At 34.2% G+C, this 27,654-nt stretch overlaps 1 protein-coding gene across 1 annotated transcript; it reads right to left on the bottom strand.

The window, feature by feature from the left end:
- Nucleotides 1–23,035: 23,035 nt before the first annotated feature.
- Nucleotides 23,036–24,857, bottom strand: LOC18424593 (protein TRI1). Its single transcript, XM_006829178.4, has 2 exons — nt 24,588–24,857; nt 23,036–23,155 (listed from the first exon to the last, which is right to left on the bottom strand). Exons 1-2 carry the CDS (start codon nt 24,855–24,857, stop codon nt 23,036–23,038), a joined length of 390 nt encoding a protein of 129 aa, XP_006829241.1.
- Between the last annotated feature and the right edge of the window lie 2,797 nt (nt 24,858–27,654).

Genomic DNA, 27,654 nt, shown 5'->3' with positions numbered 1-27,654 from the left:
CTGACAATGGAAGACCTGATTGAGAGGCAAGTGATGAATTTCTTACCAACACATCCTTCCAAAACTCAATAGATGAGCCATTGTCAATCATCCATCCACATCCTGAAAGTAATTTCGATCATACTTTTAATAAACCAGGCCTCACAAAAGAGATCTGGGTGTCGATTTCATAGAAGCATCCTCCTTGAAATATTTGGAAAAAAATAAACTTTGACCAAGTCTCCTTGTTTAAAACATTTCAGACCAACTTCATCAAAATAGAGAAATTAACATCTCTTAGCCTTCTTAATCCCAGGCCACCATCATTGATAGGTTTACAGACTCTGTCCCAAGAGACTGTTATTCTTTTTGATAACTCATGATTCCCAGTTCAAATAAAGTTGCTCATCTGTGTTTCCATCTCTTTTATCAAATTTGTTGGCCATTGATAGATTGCAAAGGAATCAATAGGCATACTCGCAATAACAAAACGTGTCAGTTGAATCCTTCCTACGAAACTTAAAAGCTTGCCTTCCAACCTGATAATTTATCACAAATCCTTTCTAGTAGAGATCTCAATAATCTTGCTTTTGGGGCTTCTAAAAAACATTGGTACACCTAAGTATTTGAGAGGTAAGCGTCCAATAGAAACTCCCAACAATCTTTTGATAGCATATTGTCTGGATTGAGGAATTGACCCATAGAATAACTTTAATTTTGGAAATTTTATTTTTAGACCCGACGCCTCTTGAGAATTTAAAACAAAATCCTTCAATCTGGTGACAATAGTCTGCTTTCACAAAAATAAATGCATCATCTGCAAACATTAAGTGCAAGGGTACAACCACACCTCTAGGTCAATTCAAAGTGCATATCATTTTCTTTTGAACCATATTAGCAATTCCTCTACTTAAAAGCTCTTCTGCTAGAATAAACAGAAGATATGCTAAAGGATGACCTTGCTTGAGTCCTCTCTCTACCTGTAAAAACCCAAAAGGTCCACCATTTACCAAAACCGAAATATTGGCTGAATGCAGAATTTGCTTTACCCAAGACACAAATTTCGCTGTAAACCCAAATCTCTTCAGTACTTCAAGAAGGAAAGGTGAATCATATGCTTTTTTAAAATCAATCTTCAGCCCACAATGTACACCATGAAGCAGCGTTTTAAAAAACGCCGAGTCGAACCGGACTCGCCCGGTTCGACTCGGAAATAGTGAAAAAGGAATCGGATCGCCCAAAAATCGGAAATCGTCCGGTTCTAGAGAGAACCGGACGATTCTGTACAGTGAATCGCCGATTCACTGTACGGAATCGGCGAGTCCGAATAGTGAATCGGCGATTCCGTACGGATTTTTTTTTTTTTTTTTTTTTTTTTTTTTTTGGTAATCCATGATCGAATTTTTTGGTTTTTTGTAACCCATAATAGAATTTTTTGTAATCCATGATCGAAATGTTTGTTTTCTTTTCTTGTAATCCATGATCGATTTTTTTGTTTTTTTTTTTTTTTTTGTAACCCATGATAGAATTTTTTGTAATCCATGATCGAATGTTTTGTAATATATGATCGAAATGTTTGTTTTTTTTTGTAATCCATGATCGAAATGTTTGTTTGTTTTTTTTTAATCCATGATTGAATTTTTTGTTTTTTGCTTTTTTTGTAACCCATGATAGAGTTTTTTGTAATCCATGATTGAATTTTTTGTAATCCATGATCGAACTATTTTTTTCTTTTTTTGTAATCCACGATTGAATTTTTTTTTTTTTTTGTTTGTTTTTTTTTGTAATCCATGATCGAATTTTATGTAATCCATGATCGAATTTTATGTAATCCATGATCGAATTTTATGTAATCCATGATTGAATTTTTTGAAAATTTGTGATTTTTTTTGTTTAATCCATGATCGAATTTTTTTTTGTAATCCATGATAGAATTTTTTGAAAATTTGTGATTTTTTTTTTAATCCATGATCGATTTTTTTGAAAATTTGTTTTTTTTTTTTTTTAATCCATATTATTTAAAGAGAAAACGAGAGAGATGATGATTTTGAGGCAACCCTATCCCAGCCATATAATTCACATATCGAGTCCCAACAGCAACAGTGTAGGGATGAGCACGAAATACTGTAAATTAAATGCTGAATGGCAGTTCATGCAGGGAAAGAACATATCAATATTCGCATATTCATTCAAAAACATGAAAATTCTTAATGGAGTACCCTCATTTTTTATTGAATTCCTAAAAACCAATATTTATAATGAATTTTAATAATTTTTTCGGATTTTTTTGAAGCTTTATTCTGACCGATTCACCCGATTCCGATCCGGATCGCCGATTCGCCGATCCGGATCGGTTTTTGAAAAGCCCGATCCGGGTCACCGATCCGGTTTTTAAACCATTGCCATGAAGCTTTTTTTTAAAAGAGTTTAGCAGTTCCGAAGCCATGCAAATATTTGAAGATATATGTCTGCCTTTGAGGAAAGCTCCTTGTTCTTCCGATATAAGATTTGGAGCAATTACTCTCAACCTGTTGGCTAGAATTTTGGGAATAATCTTAAAAATAAAACTTCCCATAAAGATTGGCCGAAATTTAAACAATGTATCTGCACCCTGTTCCTTGGGGATTAACGTAGTGAAATTATTTTTGTATCACCTTGGGAATACATCCATTAATGAAAAAGCTTTATACAGCCTGACAAATATCATACTTCACAATATCCCAACAATGCTTGTAGAAAATTCCACCAAACCCATCTGGACCGGGTGAGCTAAAGGCGTCCATTCGAAAAATAGTATCTTTTATTTGTGAGGGTGAAGGAACAATTTCGAGGAAGTTATTATCCACCAAGTCTACTGTATTTGACATGAGGTTAAAGAGATCATTATTCATGGAACAACCTCACTTTGAATTTTTTTTTTTTTCGAATTCCGCACAATAAGAGCCAATAGAATTAAGATCTCCCAATTCCTTGTTTGATTCAGTCTTCAAAAAACGAATAAAAATCTCGATTTTCGAATTTTTGCCATTGAGTAAAAATATTTTGTATTTCTATGACCCAATTGTAGCCATCTAACTCTAGACTTGGAAGCCCAGATTTTTCCTGAATTGCAAGACCATTGTGAACCTTTGTTTTTGCCATAAGTTCGTCCTCATCAATTATAGAATTGGTCCCAACCACATCTTGTAATTCCTTGATATCACCCAGTTCAATCATTGCCATCGCAACATTCCTCCACATTTTCGAAGATATTCTGGTTCCACACTTTCAATTTTTTCTTAAGCATTTGAAGTTTTTTTTCAATCCTAAACATAGGAGATCCTGTGACTTGTTCTTTCCATACATCTTTCACAACTTCCAAGAAATCAGGATTCTCAATTTAAACATGTTGAAACCAAAACAGGATATTTTTTGCTTTCAGCATAAGGCAAGATTGTAAAATAATTGGTGAATGATATGACAAGATCCTTTGTAAAACTTTGCAAGAAACGCTTTCATGAAGATCCAAGAAGTTTTTATTTGCAAAACATCTATCCAATAAGGCTTTAATGTTTTTTGTACCCTCGTTATTTTTTGTCCATGAATACCTTAGACCTTCACGAGTGGGCTGAATAAGATTTTAAGAGTTTACAAAATTTGCAAACTCGTCACAAGAAGTTCTATTAAGTGGATTTCCCCTCACTTTCTCAAAGTAGAGAAGGATAGCATTAAAATCCCCCATAATTACCCACGGAATATCATCACTACAAGATAAATTCTTTAGGTCTTCCCACAAGATCCTGCACTTAACCAAACTGGTTTGAGCATGGATTATAGAGAAGAGCACCGACTCACCATGAGCATCAAAAATCACTGAAATACTTTGTTCAGAATTGGCTTTAACATTCGGTGCTTTTATTGTGTTTTTCCAAAAGGGCCAGAGATTTGGCTTTTGATTATTCCTAGAATTATGAACAAAATTTAAATCAAAACCCATGGAAGATAAAAGACGTATCGGAGGCTTTGAAGGTATAATCATGGGTTCTGCAAACTAAAATTTCTATATTTTATTATCTCAGCAAATTCTTGAGTGTGGCAATTGCCCCTTTACTCGCTAGCCCCCTTGCATTCTTGAAAAGGTCTTCATTGGGATAATTTTGTATTCTTTAACTTCACCTTTGCAGCAACTCTGTCGGATCTCCTAGAGGGTGATATATCTACCCGTTCAGAACCTCTTCCTCTTCACCACATTATTGTCTTTCATCCTGAGTCTGTATCCTCTAGATCAGAAAGTACATCTCCATTATCCTTTTTCCCTCTCATCTCCTCAGCACAAAATCAATTATGGTTTTTATTCCTTTGGAATGAAGTCATCAATTTTTTGAACTTCTTCTTGTACAAAATAAACAGTGGCCATATTTCTAGCCAAATCGATAGAAACCACCTGTCTCTAATAGGGTCCTTGGGCGATTTGTCCCTGGTCTTGTATTTTCGGTTCAATCTCTTATTAACTCCCTTTTTTTGAACTGTGTTTCTTCCTTGGAGTGGACTATTCTTGATCTGTGGCTCCATGGGTAGTAGAAGAGGCCCTTGCAACCATTTCTTAAACACCTCGAAAACCCTAGAAATAGATTATCCAAATAATATGTTACAAGCAGTGTTTTAAAAATCGACGATCCGAGGCGATCCAGATCGGGTATCGCCCAGTCCATTTCGGATCTGGTGAAAAAACGGGATCCGACAGGTTTTTTAAAAAACGTGTGATGATGTCCTATGTCAAATTTGATGACGTCATGAATCGTTTTGCATGGATCATTTTGGAATTTATATAAAATAAGAGGTACACAAATTAAATATTTACAAGGATAGCTCTTGAAAGTTTTTCAAAATTGAGGGCTTATGTTGTCACGTCTCCTGCATTTGTCAGCTGTCATTGTGTGTCAAACACGTCCCAATCACACAATCACATTAAAGTGCATGCGCCACAAACTTTTTATAATAGTGAATTCATCTCTAAAGCTTCGATGTGGGATAATTCAACTCAAACCCTTTGCAGTGCACAACCATTTCTTAAACTTTTTTATAAATAGCGCTCTATCTCTCTCTTATATATACAATGATGTATAAATTAAATGTTTTATAAATAGATCTCTCCTATAAAATGACATCTATCAAAGGAAATGGTCTACAATTCTTTTTAAGATTAATTTCATTTATTTATTTTTAAGATTATATTTATTTTTGTTTTTAATGTACAAACATAAAGTGCATATAATTAATCTTTAATTACATATAATTACAAAAATAAAATTTCATATAATAATTTACAAAATTTAACATAATTATATGAAATTGTTTTTTATTTATGTTAATAACTTAATATAATTATGGTAAATTTATATCAATATAATTATTTTTATATACTTCAAAATTATTTTTAATTATATAGAAGTGTTTTATAATACTTTTAAATTCTGTTGATGCAATATTATAGTACTTTATTATAATTAATAGTTATACAAATATCTAGATTATAATAATAGTATATTGTAATTCAAACTAATGGTTTAAAAAATGGATCGGTGCCCCGGATTGGTCTCCCTAAAAACCCATCCGAATCAGTGAATCGGCGATCCGGATCGGGAATCGATCGAATTAGTCCAATTGAGCTTTAAAAGAAATCCAAAATAATTATTAAAAATCATTATAAATATTTTTTTAAAGGAATCCATTAAAAACTAGAGGTACTACATTATTATTTCATTTTATTTGTATCAATTTGCGAATATTGAGATATTCTTTCCCTATTTGAACTTATGTTAACCAATAAATTTATATTACATAAAAGAAAAACCATAGAATCATCATGGAAAAAATTTATAATCATACATAGACTACAATAAAGAATGAATTAAATCGATGAAAAAATGGTCACTAAAATCTTGAATTATTGTATTATCTTTTATTTTAGTTTTTCCTTTTATTTTCTTGATGGCATTATTTTCTTCCTTTTATTTTTTTTTAGAAGATAAATTGTTTTTTGACAAGAAATGTTTGTTGTATTATCTTTTATTTTAAGTTTTTTCTTCTTTTTTTTTTATGATATTATTTTTTTCCGTTTATTTTTTTTGGAAGATAAAAATACAACACTTTTTTCCTTTTTTTATGACACTATTTTCTTCCTCTTTATTTTTTTTCATGACATTATTTTCTTCCTTTATATTATTTTTTTCCCTTTTATTTTTGATGATATATTGTTTGCCTTTTATTTTTTTTGGAAGATAAAAATAAAATGCTTTTTTTTCCTTTTTTTTATGACATTATTTACTTCCTCTTTATTTTATTTTTTATGACAATATTTTCTTCCTTTATATTATTTTTTACGATATTATTTAAGACAAAAGTAGAAGACATTTTTTTGTGACATTATTTAACAAAAAAAAAAATATTTTTTATGACATTTGACAAAAGAATGACATGCAAAAGACATTATTTGACAAAAGAAAAACTATTTTTTGTGAAATTTGACAAAATAATGACATGCAAAAGAAAAAATATTAACACCGGTTCGAACCTGAGACCTCCAATATAATATCCAACGTGATAACCAGCTCCCCACAACGCCACTTTTTGCATGTAATGCTATAATAAATCAATATATTGATTTAAGATCTCAACTTTGAGCATTGAGAATTGTTCCACAGCGAAGAAAGGTGGGACAAAATGATGGTTATATAAACAACTCCAACATCAACACTCCTGAAGAATAACTTGAGGCGGGGACCACATGTGGCGCACGTGAGATTTTTGCACACGCACGACGCACACGAGATTTATTCACAAGTGCGATGCGGTGACGTCAGCCACAGCTGATCTTGTGAGGTCATACTGAAGGTTCTCGCCGGTTTATGATATCATGCGGGCGATTCTCACCTATTTATGACGTCATGCGAGTGGTTCACTGTCCAAAACAGGCGATTCGACTCTAGAACTAGGCGATTCTCGATTTTACGTATAAATCGACACGGGGTCGCCGATTCCTGTGCCGAATCAGGCGAGTCCGTTGCGACTTGTCGATTTTTAAACCACTGATTAAAACAATACTATATTAATGTTAACATAACATAAGTTCATATAGGGAAAGAACATCTCAATATTCGCATATTGATGAAAAAAAATGAAAGTTAATAATGTAGCACCCCCATTTCTTATTGGATTCCTTAAAAACAACATTTATAATGATTTTTAATAAATCTTTTAGATTTTTTATTATCGAATCTGATCATTTCGACAGATTCTCAATCCAAACCGCCGATTCACCGATCTAGATGGGTTTTTGGGGTGCCCAATCCGGGACACCGATCCGTTTTTTAAACTATTGGTTACAAGTTGTACTTGAAATTCCTTTTTTTCTTTGGGAAAATAACATTTACCCCCTCCCAAAAATTTGCATACCTATTAGCCCCTTGGGATCACCAAAATCCCTTATACCCCCTCAAGTATAAAATGTTGGGACCATTAGCCCTCTAATCGTATTTTTATTTGTTCTTTTTACAAATTTGATCACAAACTGCCAAACACAAATATTAGTCATCCGTATTTCTTTTGTGCGACTATATACAAATTGTATTGATGAATATCATAATAATAGTAATATAATAATAACAATTATAGTTAATAATAATTATAATAATAACAACAAAAATATATTAATTGCTAAATAATTCATATTTTGAGGAATTTATTTAATTAAATGAGTAAATAAATAATAACAATCCATTAACCATAGTAGTAAAAATCTTGATTAATCATTTTCCAAGTTCAAAAGATATCGATGCAATTGGTAAAATAGGTCATAATATATATATATATATATATATATATATATATATATATATATGGAAAAGATAGGATTAGCCCACTAGCTCATATGAACATATGAGTGCAACGGCCCAGATTGAATTTGGGCCGATCTGACGATCACGGATGTCTGGTAGTACTTAAATTTTATTTATTTTTTAACCAATTAAAATTAATTTAAATTTTAGATGTGTGTTCTTCTCATGAAGGCTCACCTAATAAAAATATAAAAGAAATTATTCGCGAAGAGTAAAATGACCAAAATACCCCCCAAAGCCTTTCAAGGGTATTTTGGTCAATTTATTTCATTTAAAATATTTTTTTGATATTTTTTGAAAATTCATTTATTTTTCATGAACACACACCTAAAATTTTAAGTGATTTGGAATTGTAAAAAAAAATCCTAAAATTCAAACACTATCAGACATCTGTGATCGTCAGATCGGCCTAGAATTAATATGGGACGTTGGGCTTATATGTTCATAAGCACTAGTGGGCTAATCCTATCTTTTCCCATATATATATATATATATATATATATATATATATATATATATATATATATATATATATATATATATATATATATATATATATACATATCATTTTTTTTTTCATGCCTAAATTTATAAAGTGGGGACTACAGAGGTACGATGGGTTTTAAGCAGTGGTTTAAAGAGCGGATCGGTGACCCGGATCGAACATCTCAAAAATTCATCCGGATCGAGAATCGGCTGAATCAATCGCATTAAACCTTAAAAAAAATTCGAAAAAATTATTAAGATTCATTGTAGATGTTGTTTTTTAGGAATTCAATAAGAAATGAGGGTACTCCATTAAGAATTTTCATTTCTTTGAATGAATATGTAAATATTGATATGTTCTTTCCCTGCATGAACTACTATTTACCATTTAATTGACATCACACAAAAGGATAAACATAGAATTATCATGGATTAAGTATATCATCATACATGAACTACAATAAAGCACACAATTCGTAACATACGATCTAAAAATAAAATGATAGACGACGTCTTTCTTCGTCTTGGTCACGCTGGTGTCGTTGATTTAATTCGCGTGACAATTCATTAACTCGATCTAAAAACGAATCATCCAAATTAGTGGGCACCTGACTATACCCAAATCCCTGAGTGTTAGTGTTTTGTTGTGGTCCTAATCCAAATCCCCGAAGCATGTCCATCCTTCATGCTCACCTACACTATCGTGCTCATCCCTACCCTCTTGTTGTTGGGACTCGATATATGAATAATTTTGCTGGGATTGGGTGGCGTAAGAATCATCATCTCTCTCATTTTCCCTTAGACCCCCTTCCCACTCTCCCTTATTAGGTGCAATATCACCGACATCTCCAATGAACTATGGTTATGTTGGGGGGTTGCTTCCTCTTTCATGCTGCTCATCACCTTCTTCAAGATCTTCCGCACCAATAGCCTTAAGAAACACTCTCTTGTGCAACACTGGCTCCTCTTCGTCTACTACCTATTGTTCTGCTGTGTCTGTGACAAACTGTGTCCATGTCTATCGGCCCATAGTCTTCAAGCTGCATTCTTATTTGTCATTCTCGGAGGTTTAAGTTGTAATGAACGTAGACTAGTTTATGAAGCTTCTCCGAAGAGATTCGATTCCTCCTAGTAGTGTACGACCATTGGAATGTATTCCAGTTTCGCTCACAGCTAGTAACAGAACATGTCTGGGAGAGCACCTTTATTGCTATCATCTTTAGGTGAGGTGCATCACTACTATATATCTCCCACCATTCAGCTGAATTAAAAAGCAAAAAACATTGTAAGGGAAAGAACAATTCATAAGATTAAATATATGAATGAACAAAATATTAGTTAGGGGATAACCTGGATCCATATTAGCTCGAGAATTCCTGGCAAGTCTAGTTCCGAAGGATCGTATAGCATCCCTATACATAGCAAGCTAAAACAAAATATTTCGTTTTAGTGCATTATTCCTCACAAATATAACAACTCAATCAAGTTCTTACAGAAATATTAAATAATACCTCTTGTATTGCTGCTACTTGGTTTCGATGGCTTCTCTCCAACCTAGCAATAATGTATCTGATTGCTTCCATAATCTTGTGGGGATATTCACGTGTCAAATAGAAAAATTTTGGGTAGAAGTAGTAACTTGAAAAATATATAGATAGAGAAATATCATTTAAAATTTCATAAAAAAATAATTTACAATGAAACTTTCTAATGATATAATATATATTTAGCTGCATAATAAATTGGACGTCCAAATTTGGTGTTCCACTTTCTTTCTATAATCTCGATCACTTTACTAGCAAAACTACACTTCTCCTCAATAGCTGATTTTGCCCTCTTGATACCTTTGTAAAGGATGCCCATGTTAGCTTTCTTGTCAATATCCATCATTCTTAACGCTGTGACCAAAGGCGTAGTGGCCTCTACGATACTGGAACATCGAGACCAGAACCTCCTATTTGAGACTATGTCATCCATTTTTAGCCCGGTACTGGACTTTGAGAGGCGGTCATTTAACCACTCTTCACTGGTAAACAATTTCTTTATTGCACCTTCATAGTCTTGAATGGAGTCCACAGCCAAGTAATCTGTCACAAAGCGGGTTATGACAGGCCTGATTATCTCTTTTTTCTTAGACTGTTCTCTAAACAAAAAAAAATTTTAAAATGGTTATATATAAATCTTGACACCAACCTCGCTCCCTGTAGAGTCTCTTTCGCAATTTTGATCTCACTGATCTCCTCTAACATAAGATCGATGCTATGTGCAGCACACGGGGGTCCATACTAAATGCTTCCTCTTATCACTTGCTGCCCGCAGAAACACATGCACGCGCATTGTCCGTAATAAACTGGACTACATATTTATCTCCCACCTCCTCCACTATCTGATCATATAGTCGTACGTAGAAGTTTGCATCCTTCTTTGTCCCTGATACGTCTTTGCTAGATAAAAAAGTTGTACCTTTTGGGGAATAGGCCAAGAAGTTTACAAACTCCTTTTTGCTAATTTTATTCAACCAACCATCACTCATGAGAGTAATACATGTTCTTGGTCAACTCTGTTTATATTCTTCAATCCACTTTCTAACTTCCTCCACTTATTCATCCAATATTGGCCCACTGAGCTCATATGTCGTCGGGGGTTTTACCCCAGGCCCGGCTCTATGGATTGCGTTGACCATAGGTGGAAAATATGGGCTATTGGCTGTAGCAAAGGGGATCCCTTTATCGTAGAACCATTTTCCTATGTATCTGCCCAATATTTTCCTTTCTCGTACCTTTCACCATGCCTTTGAGGGGTTCTGACTTAGGCTTTGAGAGAAATGGGTCTATACGACCATGGCTTGCAATACTCGCACTCCTAGATAAGCTAGAAACAATTTCTTCAACGTCGGATTCCTCTTAATACATATTGCCACCAACGCCTCCATACATATTTGATCTAGGTTCGCCATACATGCTTGAGCTGGGCGCGCCATGCATGTCTGAGTTAGGCCCACCATGCATGCCCATGTCATAAACTCATATTTCCTCTGGTATGTTTCATGTAAACTTATTCTTGTGGCCATCTCTAAGTGTAACAATCCTAAACTTTTCAGAAAAAAAAAAAAAAAAAAAAAAAATAAACTTTTAATACATGATGATTCGTTTGAACATGATGGTCCTTAGGGACCCATCTCTACTTTTCAAAGCTTTTCGTTTAAAAGCTTTATTGCTTCTTTGCTCTTGCCACGTCCACTAAAGGACGTGGGCTTTAGGCGTTTAAAGCGTAAGCTAACGCTCACACCTGTAACGTAATAAAAGAATAAAATAATATATTAGTAGAATTTAAATTCAGAGAGGTGAGGACTCCTACCTTAGAAAACTTATGAGATTTTTCTCTCTGGTCGAAACACAGTGAACTCCTCTCTCTAGCCGAATTTTTATCGGAAGCTCCCTCTCAAGTATTTGTGAGTAAGTGACATCGTCTTCCTGAAAAATAGTCTGTTTTTAATAAATAATGATATTTCCGTCCAGGATCTTTATTTTATAAGTTTAGTGTGTAAGTGACCTCATTGTCTCGAAAAATAATCCATTCTTTTTAAAAATAAAATGAAATAATTATTTCTGCTTATTATCATGAATTTTAGGCGCGAGAAATTTTATGCGCACACGACCTCATTATCTTGAAAAATAATATTTTTAATAAAAATTGTGATATTTTATCTATGTTAGAAATTTGTTCATTTGAGTACTCGTCAGGATCAACTTTGGGAAGATATTGTAGTTGTGCTTAAACTTTCTTTTGTTACTTTTTAAAAATTCGCCATTGTAAATTTGTCCTAAAAAGAGATGTATATATATGTTTTGACTGCCACATCTCAGAAATATCAGTATTGTAAATTCTTGGGGTGTGACAATTATGGTATCAAAGCAATAGGTTTAAGATTTTTAGGAAGTTTAAAAATCTTTTTCAATAATCAGGTACACAAATTTAGAGGACTAAATTTCTTTAAGAGGGGAAGAATGTAACATTCCTAAACTTTAAAAAATAAAAAATAAAAAAAAAATATAAAAAAAAAGAAGAAGAAAATAAACTTTTAATACATGATGATTCGTTTGAACATGATGGTCCTTAGGGGCCATTTCTACTTTTCAAAGCTTTTCGTTTAAAAGCTTTGTTGCTTCTTTGCTCTTGCCATGTCCACTAAAGGACGTGGACTTTAGGCGTTTAAAGCGTAAGCTAACGCTCACACTTGTAACGTAATAAAAGAATAAAATAATATATTAGTAGAATTTAAATTCAGAGAGGTGAGGACTCCTACCTTAGAAAACTTATGAGATTTTTCTTTCTGGTCGAAACACAGTGAACTCCTCTCTCTAGCCGAATTTTTATCGGAAGCTCCCTCTCAAGTATTTGTGGGATAACTGCGGTTCATTTGAGTACTCGTCAGGATCAACTTTGGGAAGATATTGTAGTTGTGCTTAATCTTTCTTTTGTTACTTTTTAAAAATTTATCATTGTAAATTTGTCCCTAAAAGAGATGTATATATATGTTTTGACTGCCACATCTCAGGAATATCAGTATTGTAAATTCTTGGGGTGTGACACTAAGTCACTATTATATTCCCGCTTGATGGCGTATATAAACTAGCTACCTCCTCATCCATCCTCTGCTTTACAATTTTTTTACCTTTGGTAGCCTTGGGAAAAACCACCATCTGCTTTCTTACATTATTAGAGACACTATTACACACAAAAACATCTCCCTTAAACCCTGTTAAATGTTGCTTGAACCTATGTACCCCACTACTTATCACTCTTTAGCAGTAATTATAAATAATTTTGTCTGTTTTGTTGAGATCAAGTCTGATCCCATGTTGCCATGCAGGGTCTTCTGCAGATCTTGCCATGGTTCAACTCATGTATGCGAATTTGAACAATATTAACATCAATCGTTCATAGCATTAAAATACTTTATTTCATACTAAAATAATGGGATTTAATTAATCCATGGACATCTAGGATTGGTTGTGCATGACATGGGCCATTGATAGATCGAACAATTGTTTATAAATTTAACCAAATTGAGATCGCATTTGTATAGGAACGGGCTGTCGTGCTTAGTTGGTGCCCGAAGCCATGTGTAATGGAGTTGGATTCTTCATACAAGTGGAGTTTTGTGATGGGGACGCGGACCATCATTGTGCGAAATGCGATCCTACAATGAATGTAGCTCGATCCTATGCAAATAGGATCATGGTATTGTTTAGATGGGAGGCAGACTCAGCATAAAATGGGATCTTGTTCTTGTTGTTGACGGGAGTGCGATCCTAATAGACATGGGAGTGCGATCCCATTTTACATGGAACGCGTTCTTGTCGAATAAGGATCTCGATCTCAATGTCTCAAGATCTCACTCCTTATTCAAACGGGATCTCGCTCCCTATTTAAACGGGATCTCGTTTCGTAAATACATGGAATGTGTTCCCTTTAAATAGGGATCTCGATCCCAATGTATCGGGATCTCGCTCCTTGTCCAAACGGGATCTCGATCCGTGACTTCTACCCTTACCGGATCTCGCTCCCCGAGCTCCAGTGCTTCGGGCATCCATCGATCCCACGCTCCCTCTACCGAAACCGGTAACTATGGTTTCTCTCTAAAAAACTTTGAAATAATTTCTCGATCTAAAACTTAAAATTTGAGATAATTTCTCTCTAAAAATTCTGATAAAGTTTCTCTCTCTAAAACTTAAAAATAAAATAGCTTCTCTTCAAAACTTTGAGATACTTTCTTTATAAAAAGTATAAGAAAGCTTCTCTCTTTAAAATTTTTGAGATAGTTTCTTTCTTCAAAACATTAAATTTGATATAGCTCTCTCTCTAAAAATTTTCAGAGTATTTATTTCTCTAAAAAATTGAAATACCTCCTTTCTCTAAAAACCTCGAGATAGTTTCTTTCACAAAAAAATTTAAGTAGCTTTTCTATCTAAAAATTGAGATAATTTTTCTCTTCAAAGCTTGAAATTGATATAATTTCTCTCTAAAAAAAATTTGAGATAATTTCTCTCGCTAATACTTTAAATTTGAGATAGTTTCTCTCACTAATAATTTGAAATTTGAGATTGCTTGTTTCTTTATAGACTTTGAGATATTTTCTCTCTCTAAAAATTTTAAGATGGTTTTATCTCTCCAAAGATTCTAACTTAGTTTCTCTCTGTAAAACTTGAAATTTGATATAGTTCTCTTTCTAAAAAAATTTAAATAATTTCTCTCTCTAAATATTTGAAATTTGAGATTAGCTTATTTTTCTAAAAACTTTGAGATAGCTGCTCTCTCTAAAAGTTTTAAGAGAGTTTTTTGCTTTAAAAATATTGAGAGTTTCTCTCTCTAAACTTGACATATTGTATAGTTTCTTTCTGCAACATTATAGATAAAACTAGCGTATATCAGCCACTACAAATTGAACTATGAATTTACATTGATATAGTATCAATAAAAAATATATTGACAATGGTATAGTAATTCACAATGCCAATACATATGGACTTGTCACAAATCTTCATTTCGACAAACATGAATTAGTTCCTACTGAGAAAAAAAAATATTTATGTAACATTATAGATAAAAAAAAATCTGTATAAGTCACATTTAGAATCAAGAAAAAAATTACATTAACATAGTCATCCATAATGCCACTACATGTATGTTTGACACAAAAAACATTTACAATGATATAGTCATTCACAATGCCACAAATAAAATTTACAATGATATAGTCGGCACAATCTCAACTCGATTGAAATGATCACAAATAGTCGTACATCTCAATTACAAATATGCAAGATAATATAATAAAAAATGCAAGCTCCAAACATGGCTACAACTCAATTATCAAGAACATACATTTTTAGCATTAAAAATTTAATAATAAAATTGAAAATTGCAAGATAATATAATTATCATGCATGCCAAGATTTTTTTACAATGATATTCACTTTAATTCCTCATGATAATACAGTTTAACAACATGTATTGTTTGCATTAAAAAGTTAAAAAATTAAAAATACATTTTTAATTCAAAACTGCATTAAAAATATAATTCAGTTTAACAACATGTATTTGTTAATGTATGTTTTTGCATTAACAGTAAATTAAAAAATACAGTTTTGTATTAAAAATATAATAACATGCCACGATTTTTTTTAAAATGATATTCACTTTAATTCCTCATGATAATACAGTTTAACAACATGTATTTTTTGTATTAAAAATTATAAATACATTTTTAATACAAAACTGCACTAAAAATATAATACAGTTTAACAACATGTATTTGTTAATGTATTTATTTGCATTAACAACAAATTAAAAAATACAGTTTTACATTAAAAATATAATAACATGCCACGATTTTTTTACAATGATATTCACTTTAATTCCTCATGATAATATAGTTTAACGTCATGTATTTTTTGCATTAAAATTTTAAAAAATTAAAAAATACAGTTTTTCATTAAAAATATAAATATAATAACATGTATTTTTTTGCATAAATAATCTATCAACACGCAATTTTTTGAACTAGAAATTTAACAATAAAAATTAAAAATATTGTTTAATTCCTCATGATAATAAAAAACTGGTCACAATTTTTCGGAAAGTCACGATTTTTCAAATAAATTGATCATGAATAAAATTAAAAATCAAACGCAGTTCTTCACAGACCCACCTAACATCAGTCATTCCAACTCAAAAATCCGCCTCAAATCGAATAAATTACATCAAATTGAAAACATGTTTTAATAAACAACACTATAAGGAATCAAAGCCCTATAATATTAACACATTATTTTCAAAATATTAAATAAAATTTATTGAATTGATGAAAAAAAAAAAAAACACAGTTCTTCACAGACATCAGTCATTCAATCTTAAAAATCAAGCTCAAATTGAATAAATCAGATAAAATTGAATACATGTGATGATAAACAACACTATAACGAATCAAAACCCTATAAATTCAACACATTATTTGTAAAATATTTACTGAAATTGAGAGAATGGCGGAAAAAAAAAAAACTCAATCCATTTTTTTTCACAGACATCAGTCTGTTTTTCTCAAAAATCCAACTCAAATTGAATAAATATAATCAAATTGAATACATGTGATGATAAACAACACTATAACGAATCAAAAGCCTATAAATTTAATACATGATTTGCAAAATATTGACTGAATTTGATCACATGATAGAAAAAAAAAAACACAGTTCTCACCTATTTTTTGTGCACATGTGCCTTCAAATTAAAAATTGATATGTATTCCTCCAAAATAATCACAAATTAAGAACAAAAACTTTTGAACAACACTCTTACAATCAATCACCCTGAAATTTTATAAAAAATGATGCCTTATTTCGCTTGAAATCAGTGAAATGGCAGAAACCCTAAAACTCACTCTTCGATCCACTTTTTTTTGATAAAAAACGGTGCTTTTTAATATCTTTTAATGACTGAAATGGATGAAAATTTTGAATTAAAGCCTGCAAGATTCGTTTATAAGGTTGAAAAAGGTGAAAAACGATAACAACATGACAAAAAAAAATGAAATCCCGTGAAAAACACTGTGCAGCCCGTGTTCTTGGGCGTCACTCGGTGCAACTCGTGATTCACTATTGGGAGTTGCCTGGTTCTCTCTCGACACGGGTGATTCCAGGTTTTTTCGTGGAACCGCCTTGGTAGCAGACGATTCCCGAGTCAAACCGGATGAGTCTGGCTCAACTCGGCGAGTTTTCAAGCCCTAGTTTTAAGCAACGGAAGAGAAAAGAAAAGAAGTTGACTAATGGAAGGGTTTGGCATTGTGTAAAATAAAAATATAAAATTTATAAAAACTAAAAAAGAAAAGCATAATTAGGGGGTTAACAGTCCCAAAATTTTAAACTTGAGGGGGTACAAAGATTTTGGTGAACCCAAGGGGCTAATAGAGATAAAAATTTCAGGGGCGAGGGGGGGGTGTGGGGTGGGGGATTAGAGGTCATTTTCCCTTTTTCTTTTTCTGTTGCATCTATACATTGCAAGATCAGGCTGGTCAATTGGATTTTTTTTCTTTTTTGGGTAATTCAATTGGGATGACGAGCCATTACCCATTTTTTTAAAATCGTTAGTGGTTTTTAAATGTGTTAGGTAAGAATATAAACCTAGACCTTAGCTGCGGCACAAGTGGGGCTACCACCATGACCCCACCCCCATTCTCAAAGTCAATTAGGTTTTGCGACAGATTATGATTGTAAGACTCATTTTACAAACCTGTAGAAAATGTTGTTTTGGTGCTGGTCCATTTGAACAACACCAAAATAACATTTTCTGTAGGTTCCTAAAGTGAACCATACAATCATAATCCATCAGTTTATATGATGCCTTATTAATGTCAAGGAAAAAGTTTATATAGAGCTAAGACTCTAAGCAAAAAAATTAGAGCCAACCTCAAAATTTTTATTAGAAGGGATTGTTTTGATGTCCAAATATCCTCAAATTGATCATCTCGACATCAAGATGCATGGCATAAGAAAAAAATGGATTTCAAGTTTTGAAAATAGTGCATCTTATAGATGTATTTTTGGATAATCAAATTTCAAGATTTTCAAGTTTCCATATATCTGTAAGATCTATAATATTTTTAAAGCTTTAAATTTTATAATTAAAGATAAAAATATACTTTAACTCTATCACTGAGATTTCTAGTATGAAACCACATTTTTCAAACTTTGATTGTTTAGAGCCTCAATTCTATACAAACCACACCTTAATGTCAATTTTCTGCCTTTGGGTGTCTTTTTGGTGAAGCTTCAGCTTTATGTGTAGAGATAAGGCTGCAACCCTGTGCTGTCTATTTATTGGGTAAATCCGACTTTCAAGAGCGAAATTGAGGCATCCAGTGATCCCGTTTCTGTCTATCTCATTCTCGCTGACACCTCTCTCCCTATACTCTCATTTTCTCCTCTTTCCGTCTCCTTTCGATTCCCCTTTCTGTCAACTCCCCCAATTTTTTTCCGTAGTTCTTGGGTGAGTAAAAATTTAAAATGAGAGGCACAAATGAAGGTTTTGATAATTTGACCAGAAAAGGCAGCTGGATTTCCCCAAATTTCAAGAACCAGAAGACGAAATGCAGTTTCTGTTGTCTTGAATGCTTTTGGGTAACCTGAATCCAGTGTTTCAAAAAGCCCCAGGCGGGTCCTAGGCTGCCGGGATCCACCCAACGCCTAAGCAGGCCCAGTCGAATCCAAAAAAGATGCCATGTCAAAGATGCTTTTAAGACTCAAAATCTTTTAAAAAACCCCAATAGATTTATGAAATATCAAAAATGAAATCTAATATCAATATCAATGGGTGATGCTTTGATCAATTTTTGTCAAACTTTAGAAAAAAAAATTTCCACCTCTGGGCAAGACGCAAACCAAGGATGGATACCGGCCTAGACGGGTTCCGTACAGCCTAGTCTGCCCGCCTAGACGAGTTCCGTACCGCCTAGTCTGGGCAAGGCACAAGCCAACAATAGATGCCTGCCTAGACGGGTTCCATACCGCCTAGGCAGCCGCCCAGGGACTGTCGCCCAGATTGGCAGCCTAAGCTTGGGCGATGAGCCCAGGCCTTCTGGACCGCCTAGGCGGTCCGCTTTTTTAATCACTGCCCAGAACTTCCCCAAATTTCATACTTGAAAATTCATACGCTACATCTTCCATGTAATCAATCTCATCGAAACCCCAAACCGTACTAGAAAGAAACCTAAGCCAAAAAATTGATCCAAAAACAAAGCCCAGAGATTTGAAGCGGAGGTCCTGGTTTGGGCCTATGGGCCTATACGATTTTGAAGAACTTCCAAGAATTCAGAAAAGAGGAAGATGACCCTAGAAAGCTTTTAGTTGAAGAAGATGAAGCAAACGAAATAGTGGAAGACATGGCCAAGGCATGAAGAAACACGCCTGTAACTCGGTGTGTTTCTTCCGGTTAGTTATGGTATCATAGAGGAGAAATGGGGTGTTTCTTCCGGTTAGTTATGGTATCATAGAGGAGAAATGGGGTTCTTCTCAAATGAAATGATGGTTTCCCCATGAAGAGAATTAGGGATCTTGTCATGGTTTTAGTGATGGTTTCCCCATGGAGAGAATTATAGTTCGTAATGAAACCATAGTGGACAGAAAAAGGGGTCTTCTTGCAAAGAAGGCTGGTTTGTCCATTTCATGAACCAAGAAACAGAGGCAGAAATGGAGTTCCTTTACTTCTTGAATTTCTTTTTGGATGGCCTGAATTTTGAAAATTGGAGGAACGGGGCATGAATCACTAGAATTTCAATCAGCAGATAGCTGAAATAGATACTTAAAACTTTTGTTTCTCTTTTTCCTTTCTTGGGTCACTAGTATTGTTGGGAAAGAGTGGTACAAATGGAGGTTAATTGGTTTCTTTTTTTTTTTTTTGGGTCACTGAAATATTGAGAAACAGAGTTCACCAACTCCTGAAACAATTGTCTTTCAGGACTGGATATCACTTCACTACATGTAGCAAACTTAAAAGTCCCATAGAAGGTCCCATCAATTATCGGTGCAAACCAAGGTTTTTAAAAAATGGTTCAGTGACCCAAATCACATATCTTTGGCAGAACTAAAAGTCAGAACCAGTTCTTTGGCAGAACTAGCCAATTCTCACTACTGGTTCTGTCAGAGAACTGACAAGAATCAGCCATAGAGCCTGCCGGATCTTAATATTTAGCAGGAACCAATAACCAGATAATACTATTGAAGCCCTCAGGTATGCGCTGAGCCACAGGATTCCCTTTTTTAAATGCTACAATGCATTTACAAAGAACAGTAAATACATAAAGAGTGCGCATAACATACTCCTGCAGGGACATATTTACAATTTTTTCCCTCATGCAGAAGACGTACTTCGAAGAACTTTTTCAATCTGAAATTATGGCAACACCTAAGAATCACCAATTCATTATCTTCAAAAGAAAAAAGATTTTTGATTTTGAGTTCTCTGATAATTAAATCTCACCTTCCAAAAATTAGACGATCTCTATTTAATCCTAAGACTTTTTTTTTTTTTCAAGCATATAGATTGGCACTCAAAATTATTTTTTTATTGAGGTTAGTTTATAGGTCAATGGTTTACTTCCCCAAAATTTGGGCCCCTAAAAGGATATAAACAAGGAGTACAATACCTTATCCGTTACCTTCATTAAAACAAAAGTCTTCTAAGTTCAATCTCAGCCTAGACAAAGGTGATGAGTTTTTTAGGAACACAAAGCATCAGACATGCACAAACATTTACTGAGAAGTGGTCAACTTCCCTCACATTCCAAAGGCAGGGGTAAAAAACAAGGAGCAAAATATGTAAGAGCTTGATGAATAGAAGAACTAGATCAAGAAACATAGCTGAAAGGTATCATCAGAAACCAATTTTCGTATTAAATAGAAACAGGCCACCAGAAGCCCGTCCTCAAACTGCCACCTAATGAGATGGATTTCACCTCCACTCCATCCACGTCCCAAATTGATCAAATTCAGAACTTTGATGGCAATGTTAACATCACATGGGCTTTCCCTCTCAGTTTTCAAAAACATCCATCTTTCATCACAACATGATAATAACTAGTTGAAATTCATTGAACCAAAACTTCCTAAACAATACAGAGAAGTCATTTCATGAGCAAGCAACAATTAGTAAATTCACCAAAAGGAGCCTTATGCTTTGATTTTGGTGCCAATTGGAAAAAAATAGCATTGTCTTTTTCACCAAGTAAAAACACGGTCACCCAAACTAGTCCCAACTATGTCATAATTTACGATTTGTATCACAATGGTAGATATGTCGCAATAAACTTGGAGGCATTAGTTCATACGATTACGTTTACTAATAACCGTTAAAATTTCCAAAATGTACAGATCTTAGGGCAGCAAGCATGAGAATTGCAATCTGCAGATTCTATATCCTTGGGAGCGACTAGGTACACATTTCCTTTATATGTGCAACTCGATACACATACCCTTTCCGTATGAGATATTAACAACCAGACAAAAATTAGGACAATAAAATAGATAAAGCAAGAGAACAATGCAAAATCACCAACGCAACTCTTTTTAGGCCCTAGAAATAACAAGACACCAAGCACATGGCTAGGCAGGAGGGAAATGCATAACATCATCATAAAGAATTGAGCCTAAACCACTTCAGTATTATTTCCAAGTCCAGGATCAAAGATAATGATGAGGACCTTGAGGTGATATTAGTTCTCAAATGTTTCCCAAGACCAGGACCTACTACATTACCCTTTCGTCTATTTGCAAGTGTTAGTCTGTTGTGTGTGTCCGAGGGGATGGGAATGGGAGGGGGGGGGGGGATGGCGTGGAGAGGGGTTGGAGGGCATTTATAAATCAAAAAATTCAAGATGTATCCTGGTTTGCACTCATAAATGATTCTTAATTATTTAAAGATATAAATGGTGCCTTCAGATGTGCTGTGATTGTGGAATGACTTGGCAACAAGCTAGGTAGGAATTCTGCTAAAGGAATTATCTTTCCCTTTTTTTTTTCCTAATTCCTCACACAACAACTTGGAGAACGGGCACGGTTTCCCTGAATTGATTGTTTAACTTGGTGAGAACTCAGTTTTAGCACATGTTACCAAGCTGAACACTGACTTCTAGGTTTTGGACATTGTTTTCACAATATGCAGCATCATCCAAGATTATCATTTATAAACAAAAATCTCAGGAAGTGTCGCAGTTTCATATAAATAATTATCTGGTTTCCTTTAACATATAAAAGATATCTTCAAATGTGCCAGGATTGTAATACAACTTGGTTGCAAGCTAGGTTCAAATCCCATTAGAGACATTGTTTTGCCTTTTTATAATTTCCTGTCAAAAACTTAAAAACCTGAAGGGGCTTTCCATATCTATTTGTTGGAAAACTTAAAGTGGTAAGTCATCTTGGCTTTGGCAAATGGCAATGACCAAGTTATCCACCGACTTCAAGCTTGTGAACACTAGTTTGACTATATACAGCGTTTTCCAAAACTAGAACTATTGACAGATACATTAGTGACCATATCTACATGTCAATGCATCTTCGGTGTACTAAGCCATGGGACTTCAAGATTTGAAAATGACCTAAGAAGAATGCTGACTAAAAAGCAAAATAAGAAAGCTTAAAACTAAAACCTAGAATTCAGAACATCATAAAATAAATCGAAAATAATTTTCTTAAATACTAAAAATTTAAAAGAGTTACAGAGTATTAGAGAAACAAAATAATCGAACACCCAATGTTATGGGATGACTCTAGTCGATTTCCAGAAAAGCATAAATCATAGATAAGATTAAACACAAAAGTGACACTGCAACATTGCATAATAAGAAACTATCATGTGAAAATTGATTCTTCCCAATGCTTTATATACATATGAAGCACAAGCCACAGAGGTTCATTCCCACTTTTCCTATTTGAGGTGTACTAACTGAATTAGACAAACAATCAATGAGTGTAAGACCTGAGGCATTGAAACTTCCAATCAGAGACCACATCAAATATAATTGTCCAAAATTTTCATATGTATGAGGCCACTGCTTAAACAACCAACAAAAAAACCCAACTACACAGAAACTTTCTTTTCACACTTTAAAACCTGCCTTCTGTTAGAGCTTATCACGTTCACTTTGCAAAGTGAGGATTTATCAGCTTTGTGACCTCCAGAAACCCAACCCGGTCTCTCCCTCCAAATATGCTCTTAAGCTTCTCATCACACACGATGATTTTCTTGTTTTCAGGATCCTATTGAACATGGAAATGAAAAAAATACTCAAACAACATAACTAGTCAAGATCAACTTACAAGGAATGCATTAGTGAGGGACAGAACTTGTATAATTGATAATTGATAAGAAAATGGATAACATCTAAAGGAATTCCATGGCAATGGGTAAAACAAAAGCTCAGGCTCTGACTCACCAGGGTCCTGAGCTCAAGTCAGACGCTGACTAGGCCAAAGCACTTAAAACATCAATAGGATTCATTTTGACTAGAGATAGAAACATAAATAATATTGACAACCAAATTCATCGTATCAATGTCACCCACCCTCCGATTATGGGTACTTAAGCAGGCCTGGCAAACACCAATACATTGAGATAAATAAGCAGACATTAAGCACAAAATAGAGTGAAGAGATGAAGAAATGAGAAGAACCCAAGTTATGAAAATCATCGATCAAGACAAATCTTGAATCACATAATCTTGTCGCAAAATCCAAATAGTTGGGATAAGGCTCGATAATGATGATGATGATATAATCTTTTGGCACACCCATCATCAGATGCCAATCCAGGAAGATGAGTGAGGAGTAATGACATACAACAGAATGGAGAGAATAACAGATGCCAATCCAGGAAGACGAGTGAGGAGTAATGACATACAACAGAATGGAGAGAACAACAGATGCCAATCCAGGAAGATGAGTGAGCAGGAATGACATACAACAGAACGGAGAGAATAAAAATGTGAGAAGAATCCAACAAACCTCAAGAAAGCAAGATTTTAACACCCCATCATACCAATCCAGGAAGATGAGTGAGAAGGCAAAACATAGAAGACAATGGAAAGAATAAAAATGGGAGAAAACTCCAATAAACACCAAGAAAGCTAAATTTTAACCATAATTTGAAGAAAACTTCAAACAGACAAACCATGTGCCACAACTCAAACATTGATAACCAAATAGGGTTTTTGAAGAGAGAGATAAGTGAGCCGGCATTGAGCAAACCAGAGAAAAAAAACATGAAAATAAGGCAGAAAGCCAAAACGAGCCACTTTTCCAAGAAAACCATTAAGAAACAGGCAGTGGACAGAGGGAAATCCAGTTAACATTTCTCAAAAAACAGAGGGAAATCCAGTTTAAGAAACCACCAAAGAAGAAAATCCCCAGTGATATTATCAAACAAAACCATAAAAAAAGAAACAAGTAGAGAGCACTCCATCACCCAAAAAAATTCTTTTTTGATAGTCAATCAGCTAGAAACATTTGCTACAGGAAATGAAAACAACGAGAACCCTGCATTCGTAATAATGTAAACTCGAATAACCTCCCATTAATATCAAACTAGAAACCAGAGGAAGTTACCACCATTATATTAGTGAAAAATGTACAGGAAGAGAGAGAGAGAGAGAGAGAGAGAGAGAGAGAGAGAGAGAGCGAGAGGGAAAGGGACCTGAAGGTTGTGTTGTTTGATATATGCCCAAATGAGCTTGAGGGCCTGAGTGCGAGGTATTTCAGAGACACCAAGGAGCTCTTGCATGGCAGGTGACACAAGGCGCGGCTTCGTGATGCCTCTCGGCTCTCTCTTCTTCGAAGGCGAAGACGCAGCGCACGCCACCAACCGCAGCGGAGGCGCGGCGTGAGCAAGGCGAGGTGCAGGGGAAGCTACGGGCGAGCAACCCGCAAAGAGGGAAGAACAACACCAGCTAACAGCGACAGCCATGAGTTTTCGAGGAGTGGGGATTTTGACAAGAGAGAAAACACTGATATTTATTTGATTTCCGACGGTCTCCCTCAGTTTTCGAGGAGTGGGGATTTTGACAAGAGAGAAACACTGATATTTATTTGATTTCCGATAGTAGTTTAGATTTATCTTTTTTTTTTTATAAATCTAAGGGGTAAAAACAAAGGTTTAAAAAACGGATCGATGACCCCGATAGGGCACCCAAAAAACCGATCCAGATCGGCGAATCGACGATCCGGATCGCAAATCGGGTGAATCGGTAAGAATAAAGTTTCAAAAATTCTAAAAAATTATTAAAATTCATTATAAATATTGTTTTTTAGTAATTCAATAAGAAATGAGGGTACTCCATTAAGAATTTTCATGTTTTTGTATGAATATGCGAATATTGATATGTTATTTCCCTGCATGAACTACTATTCAGCATTTAATTTATATCACACAAAAGGATAAACATAGAATTATCATGGAATAAGTATATCAACATACATGGACTACAATAAAGCATAAAATTAGTAACATACGATCTAAAAAAAATGATAGACGACGTTGTTGTTCTTCTTGGTCACGCTGGTGCCATTGATTGAATTCGTTTGACAATTCATTGATTCAATCTAAAAACGAATCATCGATATTAGCAGGCATCTGACTATTCCCAAATCCCTGAGTGTTAGTGTTTTGTTGTTTTCCCAATCCAAAATCCTCGAAGCTTGTCCATCCTTCATGCTCACCTGCATTGTCGTGCTCATCCCTACACTGTTGCTGTTGGGACTCGATATGTGAATAATATGGCTGGGATAGGGTGGCCTCAGAATCATCATCTCTCTCATTTTCTCTTAGACCCCCTTCCCACTCTCCCTCATTAGGTGTAATATAACCGACATCTCCGACGCATTGTGGATACGTTGGCTGGCTGCTTCTTCTTTCATGTTGCTCATCACTTTCTTCAAGATCTTCATCACCGATAGCCTCAAGGAACGCTCTCTTGTGTAACACTGGCTCCTCCTCTTCTACTACCCATTGGTCTTTTGTGTCTGTGATAAATATTGTGTCTAAGTCTATCGGCCCATAGTCTTCAAGCTTCTTTCTTATTTATCGCTCTCGGAGGTTTAAATTATAATGAACGTAGACTAGTTTATGAAGCTTCTCAAAAGCGAGTCGATTCCTCCTAGTAATGTGCAACCATTGGAACGTTCTCCAGTTGCGCTCAGAGCTAGTAGCAGAACATGTCTGGGAGAGCACCTTGATTACTATCCTCTTTAGGTCAGTACCATATATCTCCCACCATTCAGCTAGATTAAAATGCAAAAAGCATTGTAAGGGCAAGAACAATTCATAAGATTAAATATATGAATGAACAAAATATTAGCGAAGGGATAACTTGGATCCATCATAGTTCGAGAATTCCTGACAAGTCTAGTTCCGAAGGATCCTATAGCATCCCTATACATAGCAAGCTTAAACAAATATATTACATTTTAGTACATTATTCCTCACAAATATAACAACTCAATGACGTTTTTACCCAAACATTAAATAATACCTCTTGTATTGCTGCTACTTGGTTTCGATGGCTTCTCTCCAACCTTACAATAATGTATCTAACCCCTTTCATAATCTTGTGGGGTTGTTCAGGTGTCAAATAGAAAAATTTTGGGTTGAAGTAGTAACTTACAAAATATATAGGTAGAAAAATGTCATTTACAATTTCATAAAAAAATGATTTAAAATGAAACATTGTAATGATATAAATATATATTTACTAGCATAATGAATTGGACGTCCAGATTTGGTATTCCACCTCCTTTCTATAATCTCGATCACTTTGCTAGCAAAATTACACTTCTCCCCAATAGCTGATTTCGCCCTTTCAATACCTTCATAAAGGATACCCATGATAGCTTTCTTGTCAGCATCCACCATTCTTAACACCGTGACCAAAGGGGCAGTGGCCTCTACAACACTGGAACATCGAGACCTGAATCGCCTATTTGAGACTATGTTGTCCACTTTTATACCAGTACTGGACTTCGAGAGGCGGTCATTTAACCACTCTTCACAGGTAAACAATGTCTTTAGTGCACCTTCAGAGTCTTGAATGGAGTCCATAGCTAAGTAATCGGTTGCAAAGCGGGTTATGGCAGGCCTGATTATCTTTTTTTCACATCTTTTCGAAAAATCATCATTTTTCAAAAAATTCGATCATGAAAAAAAAAAAAAAAAAAGTACAGCAAACTCAAACAATAAAAATTAAAATTGGGTTTAATACATCATGATAATCAAAACCTTATCACGATTTTCGCATCTTTTCGAAAAATCATCATTTTTCAAAAAATTTGATCATGGATAAAAAGAAATAAAAAAAAAAAGTACAGCAAATTTTCAAAAAATTCGATCACGGATTACAAAAAAAAATTCGATCATGGATTAAAAAAAAAAATTAACAAATTTTCAAAAAATTTGATCATCGATTAAAAAAAAAAATCACAAATTTTCAAAAATTTCGATCATGGATTACAAAAAAAAATTCGATCATGGATTAAAAAAAAAAAATCACAAATTTTCAAAAAATTCGATCATGGATTACAAAAACAATTTCGATCATGGATTAAAAAAAAAATCACAAATTTTCAAAAAATTCAATCATGGATTACAAAAAATTCGATCATGGATTACAAAAAATTCGATCATGGATTACAAAAAATTCGATCATGGATTACATAAAATTCGATCATGGATTACAAAAGAAAAAAAAACATAAAAAAACAAAAAATTC

Source organism: Amborella trichopoda, chromosome 12 (assembly GCF_054954075.1).
Source record: "Amborella trichopoda isolate Santa Cruz 75 chromosome 12, AtrichopodaSantaCruz75HAP2 v2.0, whole genome shotgun sequence".
Taxonomy (NCBI): Eukaryota; Viridiplantae; Streptophyta; class Magnoliopsida; order Amborellales; family Amborellaceae; genus Amborella; species Amborella trichopoda.
Note: the sequence above shows the minus strand (reverse complement) of the source record. Positions and strands in the feature narration are given on the sequence as shown.